General features: G+C 41.8%; 1 protein-coding gene across 3 annotated transcripts in view; it reads right to left on the bottom strand.

Annotated features, from left to right (window-relative positions):
- Positions 1-2,644: 2,644 nt before the first annotated feature.
- The window catches only part of ARHGAP18 (Rho GTPase activating protein 18), a 200,756-nt gene continuing 195,949 nt past the window's right edge, over positions 2,645-7,451 (bottom strand). For all 3 annotated transcript variants that reach the window (XM_077486888.1, XM_077486889.1, XM_077486890.1), the window contains exons 14-15: positions 6,652-6,713; positions 2,645-4,600 (exon numbers count right to left, since the gene is read on the bottom strand). In XM_077486888.1, coding sequence (XP_077343014.1) covers positions 4,506-4,600; positions 6,652-6,713 — 157 coding nt within the window. In that variant the 3' untranslated portion in view covers positions 2,645-4,505. The remainder of the gene's footprint in view (positions 4,601-6,651; positions 6,714-7,451) is intronic.

The raw sequence follows: 7,451 nt of genomic DNA, 5'->3' as shown, positions 1-7,451 counted from the left end.
ACGTGGCAGGTGATGTGGCAAGTCACGTGGCAAGTGGACAGTCCACAACTTGTGGCAGGTGATGTGGCTGGTGACGTGGCAAGTGGACAATCCACAGCTTGTGGCAGGTGGCATGGCAGATGACGTGGAAAGTGGACAATCCACATCTCGTGGCAAGTGACGTGGCAAGTGGACAATCCAAAACTTGTGGCAGGTGACGTGGCAAGTGACGTGGCAGGTGACGTGGCAAGTGATGTGGCAAGTGGACAATCCACAGCTTGTGGCAAGTTACGTGGCAAGTGGACAATCCACAACTTGTGGCAGGTGACGTGGCAAGTGACGTGGCAGGAGACGTGGCAAGTGATGTGGCAAGTGGACAATCCACAGCTTGTGGCAAGTGACGTGGCAAGTGAACAATCCACAACTTGTGGCAGGTGACGTGGCAAGTGACGTGGCAGGTGATGTGGCAAGTGACGCGGCAAGTAGACAATCCACAACTTGTGGCAGGTGATGTGGCAAGTGACGTGGCAGGTGATGTGGCAAGTCACGTGGCAAGTGGACAATCCACAACTTGTGGCAGGTGATGTGGCTGGTGACGTGGCAAGTGGACAATCCACAGCTTGTGGCAGGTGGCATGGCAGATGACGTGGAAAGTGGACAATCCACATCTCGTGGCAAGTGACGTGGCAGGTGATGTGGCAAGTGACGTGGCAAGTGGACAATCCACAATTTGTGGCAGGTGACGTGGCAGGTGATGTGGCAAGTGGACAATCCCCAACTTGTGGCAAGTGACGTGGCAAGTGGACAATCCACAACTTGTGGCAGGTGCCGTGGCAAGTGACACGGCAAATGCAAGTGTACAACTGCTCTCTATGCTGCTGCTGCTCACTCTGATCAAAATAGCAGAAATAGTTAAAAAAAATGCTTTGAGAGCTTGGGGAGGGTCTACATGATGTTATCTTTATAAACGCGTTTAAACGCAAACGCGTCTAAACGCCTCTAAACGCGTCTAAACGCGGCATGCAAACGCGTGTTTCTAAACGCGCGTTTCAGCTTTTTTTTAACAGAGGTTTCATCTGCGTCTCGTGTGCATGAGGCCTTAGGGTGTAACATGTTCCAGCACGCCCCTGCTGTCACATTTAAAATCAGCGTGGCTGTAGTCCCATCTGCCACTGCGGTTGTTCTCAAAGGACTGTCCATTCACACTTCCAAGGGCTTTCAAACAGAAAGCAAATACAGAGATATAGGCAAGAAAGCTGGAGGATGTGTCTGCAGGAGCCTGCCATTGCATCCATGGATTGATTTGTCAATGTTTTGCCACCAGGGATTTTTCAGAGGTTTTCTATTGGGTTTAGATCAGGACTCTGGGCTGGCCATTTCATTATTTCAATGTTTTCAGCTTCAAGGAATGCTTTAGCCTTTTTGCTATGCGACAGGGGGCATTGACATACATGAAAACTGCTGGCTGATTGGGTGATAAACACAAGGGAGGAACCGCATGTTGTCAAAGAAGGTTCTGATAAACATTTGCATTCACCGCTGCCATGTAGCTGTATAAGAGGCCCAACTCCTGTTGCAAAAAACATCCCTCAAATTATGCTTCCCCCTCCACCTTTCACTGACTTCTTTACACACTTTGGGTTGTCTTTCCCCAGTTTGACAACAAACATAATGTTTTCCGTCAGACCCAAATAAATTAAAGTTACTTTCATCACGAAAGTGAACTTTGGACCAGTTCTCCTCTGTCCATACAACATGCTCCTCAGCAAAGTTTAGCCTAGCCTTTCGATTCTTTCCACTGAGAGGTGTGGTCACTGCCGAATGGGCTTTCAGTCCAAACTCTCTTAAACGGCGAGACACTGTATGATGGGACAGATCCTTCCTCTGTACAGCGCTGAACTGGTGAGCAATCGCAGCTGCAGCTGCAGCTTTGAACCAATTTACAGTAGATTCTCCACATTATTCTGTAGTTGCTTGCATTTGTCTTTCATGGAGGACCAGGCTTCTTGGGGGACTTGAATAAGTATGTGATGTTGTAAAGATGCAATATTCTACAAAACACATATTTAGAATGACAAACTTCTCTTGCTATGGCTGAAAGGGTCATCCCTTTGGCCTTCATTGGGACAACCTGCTGTCAGAGGGTTGGCAGAATGCCTCTCCATCTTGCAAAGTCAGTGAAAACTGGAAAGTTAGGCTGCCAGTTAAATAGGGTTTGTCAGATAATTCAAAAAAATTAGCACAAGGTGCTAAATGTTCTTTTTCAAATCTTATTAACGTTTTTTATTCCGTGCTTCAAAACATATGTAACTCATAAAATATGCTTAACAAAGCTTTTACTCCTGTTTACATCATTTCAAATAGGACTAAGCCAGTGACCTTGAAATTTAGGAACTGTAGGTTGTTCTCCAATTTTGATCATACATATGTATGTATGTATGTATGTATGTATGTATATAGATAGATAGATAGATAGATAGATAGATAGATATAGATATATACATATACATACATGCTATAGATAGAGGCCATCAGGAGCGCTTTCTTTGAAACACAAATGTAAAATTTAGAAATAGAATTCGAAAAATGACAAGTAAACGCTTGTTAATAAATAGGTCATGTGACATTTCAATATTGAAAAGAAAAAAAAAAAGTTTAAATAGGATACAGCTTATGTATTCTTTATTTTGTACAGCCACCATCCCTGGCAAATATGACAAATGAATATTTTTCAAATATATATATAGTTATATACATAAAAACAAAAATATGCACTTTCTATAAAAAAAAAAAAATCTACAATTCCTTCATTTATTTGCCTTGAGGTAAAAATTATAATATGAGGATGTTGGAAATAAAGACTACTTTATTTTACATTCCAACATAAAAACGAAAGCATATTAGTGCTTTACATCGGTAAAAAGTAATTTGAACATTGCCCACTGGCTGTCTCTCACATAATCCATCGATTCAACGATGCTTGGAAATGGCTACAAGGAATACACTTTATAAGGTAGGGATTATTTTACAGTGAACCTGCTCTCACAAAATAGGAAATAAAGCAACATTATTATGGAATTAAAGTGTCCTAAAGATGGCTAAGGCATGTTCAGTACAATGTTGGGTAGGGGTGGAGTGGGGCTGTGCTTAAAGTGACCCTGACAAAGAATCACTTGTAACCAAAACCATACCTGCGAAAAAATATTATAACATTTTGGCAGCCTGTGTCTTGAAATGCAACTGCTTTGCTGCTCTCTGGCCCCTGCAAGAAATCCTCACTTCCAAATGTATGGCATACCTGCCTCCCCAGCCATACATCGAAGCATAAATTATGAGTTGGCAGGAGGAATCACAGTGTGTATTGGGGAAGCATGTATTTTATTACAAGTTTGACTGGTTGAATACTTGCAGTGGCCAGTGAGCAGCAAATCAGCTGAGTTTCAAGACATGGTCACCAGACAGGCAAGTATATTTCTTCTTCATTTGACAGGAGTGGTTTGGACCTGAAAGGGTTACTTTAAAGTAAACCTGCTACAAGTCTGGGCAACTTAACCTAAGCATATGATCATAAAATACCTCACCAATGCTTAAAGTGGTTGTAAACCTCTCTGTGTCACTTTTACCTATGGGTAAGCCTTAAGAGTTAACTATGGGTACTGTAAATATTACCTAAATGTGCGCTGTTTAGGTGATATTTACCTTGTAGTGCCCCGATGTCATCAGCGCATGCACTCTGAAGAAACAGCTCTCTGAGCCTTTTCTTCACTAGCAAATGCCGTGACTGATGGCTCCTGCATGCATGCACGGGAGTGACGTCACGCGTCTCCAGACAGTCACAGAGCCAGAGTCTGAGGCCCTGGAAGCCAGAGGAGCGAAGATGGATGCAGCCACTAGCGGGGACTCAATGAAAAATAGCAAAACTTAGAGTAAGGGCAAATTTCAGAGGATACGTTTGCACATATGTTCAGCTGTCTATATCCCTGCATCTAGTGATTGATTGCATATCTGTTCTTCACCGCTTAGGATTTTTAAATCTAATGCTCAGTTTCAATTCCCCAGTGACTGGTTTACTTGAGTAGCCCCTAAAATGAAAATCAATATTTGTATAGAACATGTTCTCCAGGTAGAGGGGCTCTTTGGGATCACCTAGAAACCATCAAACAAGAGCACATGGTATGTTTTAGCACCTAATGGCACCAGCTATACCATGGAATATTGGTTTAGTTAATATTTATTAAGAAGGATATTTACAAATATTTTTCCATTCATATGTTTAAATACACATTTTCAATATGGTAGACAGACATGTTACCAGCGTCAATATTAAGGGGACTGGAACATTATTGGCAGTAAAGTTGTTAGCCATTCACTTCCATTAACATAAATGTCTTTTTAAATAAACATGGAAGTTCCAATAGGCAACTTATTACTACAAAAAGGCATTATTCATTTTGAGGAGTCTTGTTCTCGGGTCTTTATGAAGCTTTCTTGAAGCTTGAAGGGGTTTTTCTTTCTTTCTATTCAGGTCATTCTTTGTGCTTTGGTTTTATAACCCATTCAGCACGAGGGTTAAGTTGAGACAGATCTTTCATATATGTAGTATCTTCTAGACAGCGTTCACCTAGAATTACATGCAAAACAAGACAAAATGATTGACCAAGAAACAGAACATTTAAACAGTGGTATTTCATCACTTAAGAAACAGTCATTTCCATCAGAATGCTTATTTTTATTTTTTTCCATCTCCAATAGAAAGTAGAAAATGGAGTATGCTCCATCTGTTTAAACAGTGGCATTAAGGCTACTTTCACACTGGGGCGTTGGCAGTAAAGCCTAGCTATTTTAGCGGCGCTTTACTGACTTTTTTGCAGCACTTTTTGGCCACCAGCAGGGAGCTTTTAACCCTCACTAGTGGCCAAAAAAGGGTTAAATGCGCCGGCAAATTGGCGCTTTGCCGGTTCTTCGGCTGGGCTGTCCATTGATTTCAAAGATGTGGCTTGCAGGACTTTTTTTGGTGTCCTGCCAGCACACCGATCCAGTGGAGTGACAGGCGCTATGCAGGCACTATTTTTAGGCAATGATGTGCCTCAGTGGGAGAGCAGACTAAATATTTTAGAAGTTACCACTGGAGTTGATACAACATAGCCTTAGCAGGTTGTTTTGCACACAGATGGGTGATAGTATCAGACTGAGTGGGTATCAGAAAGGTAAAAAGAATTGATAATTTGGTAAAAGAACATCTTACTTTACACACTGGAACCTGGTCAAGATAGATAGAAAGAATATTCCAAATATCCGAATGTTAAACCAGAGATCCATCCCCCTCCGATGCCACATTTGGCACCTTCCAGGGGGGAGCGGATACCTGTCAAAACCAGGTATCCACTCCCAATTCTGGGGAAAGATCACCACAATTGTGTGCGGTGATCTTTGCAATGTCTGCCCCCCCCCCACCCGCTGCCTTCTGGGAGACACCCAGAAGACAGTGGGGACAGTTCAGAAAGAGCAGCGGCGTGGCTCAAGCATGCGCAGTAGGTGCATGTTGTATGGAAGAAACCCCTGAGTGGGCAACTGATATCGGCATGAACTGTGTGACATCAAATAAAACTTTTTAAGAAAACCTATGATTTGTTTGTGTTATTATTTCCTTTCTTGCTGAACATTGTGTAGTTTGCACAGTCAATGTTTTTTTTTTTTTTTTTTTTTTTTAAATAGGACACAGCATTGTTTAAATACACCTGAATAGACGTTTAACCACTTTTCGGGCCTGTTCTGGCACCCCTCTCCAACATGTAAAAATCATAATTTTTTTGCTAGAAAATGACTCAGAACCCCCTAACATTATATATGTTTTTTTTTAGCAGACACCCTAGTTAATAAAATGGTGGTCGTTGCAACTTTTTAACTCGCACGGTATTTGTGCGTTTTTTTTCTGGAAAAAAATAACTGTTTCATAAATTAAAAAAAGAACAAAACGGTAAAGTTAGCCCAATCTTTTTGTATAATGTGAGAGATGATGTTACGCCGAGTAAATAGATATACCCAACAGGTCACGCTTTAAAATTGCTCATGTAATGGCGCCAAACTTTGGTACTTAAAAATCTCCATAGGTGGCTCTTTAAATTTTTTTACAGCTTACCAGTTTAGAGTTACAGAGGAGGTCTAGTGCTAGAATTGTAGCTCGATCTCTAACGTACGCGGGGATACCTCACATGTGTGATTTGAACGGCATTTATATATGCGGGCGGGACTTATGTGTGTGTTCGCCTCTGAGCTCAGTGGGGAAATCGCTATACTAACACTGCATAGACAGTACAGAGAGTTCCTCAGTTTTTTTTTTGTTCAGCCTGCTGGGTTGGCAGGAATGATAGGCAGGGTGGGTCAATAATCAAGATAATGACATAGATCTTGTCCACTGGGTCCCGGTATATCAAAGTCTGAATATGCCAGTAAATTTCAGATTATAGGCGATTCAGCTTGTAATACGCTGTATGCATTCCATAGGACAAAAGTCTACAATACAGCAAATCATCCATTTACAACATTTTTCTATAGAGATGTCAGTATGTATAATAGGGGCCTAAAAATCCTTAGTAACTGGGTAAACTTTTTTTTGTTTCAAAACACAACCCCCCCAAATAAAAAGACACAGTCTTAGAACTTAGAACTTACCAATATTCCCCCCAATTTCATATAAACTAACTTCTTCTCTTGTCAGAGTCATTGATGAACCACTGCCAAAAAGAAAAAAATAGCATTATAATTTTAGTTTAACAACCATGATACAACAAATCTCATTCTAAAAACTATACTTTAGTTGAAGACTAACACGATTTTAAAGTCTTCTAAATACAAGCATAGAGCTTATGAAGTGTCACAGACTGCAGGCTGGTTGCGTGTGCAGGAATTGCACCTGTTCTCAAAATCGCAATCAACTTCAGCCAAATCGCACTGCTCTTACAAGACGTGTGAGGCCGCCATTCATTCTGAATGGCACCCCCGCGCATCTTAGCCAGCAGCACATTTGCGAGTGAGGGAAGCCCAGGGAAATCACATGGTCAAAAAGACCATTCGGTTTTCCTGGAGCCGCGTTTTTGAAAAGGTGCATGCACCTTTTTCCTTGCGGGAAACAGGGGCACAGTGGCCCATTCAAATGAATGGGCTGCCGTGCCTGACCAAACAGCCCGCAATAATGTGAACGGAGTCTTAATGTGTACTACAATTTTGTAGGATTGTCAGATTATTTTAGCTACCGAGTTCCCTTGGAGCCTTGAATTGCAGTACAAAAACTTCTCCCATGGTGAATAGCTTGGTTTTTCCCTCTCCCCGCAACCAATGAGATGGATTGCTTCACTGGCTTGTAGGTAAAGTGCAGAAGGTGGGTGGGTGCCAACCATGAGAGACGGTTGTAATTTTTTCATACCTGAGCATCTTTAGATTCAGGGCTCCCAGGGAACCAAAAGGAAATATTA

Source organism: Lithobates pipiens, unplaced genomic scaffold (genome assembly GCF_037356315.1).
Source record: "Lithobates pipiens isolate NorthernLeopardFrog02 unplaced genomic scaffold, aLitPip1_a1.2 Scaffold_18, whole genome shotgun sequence".
Lineage (NCBI taxonomy): Eukaryota > Metazoa > Chordata > Amphibia > Anura > Ranidae > Lithobates > Lithobates pipiens.
This window is presented reverse-complemented; position numbering and strand designations above follow the sequence as displayed.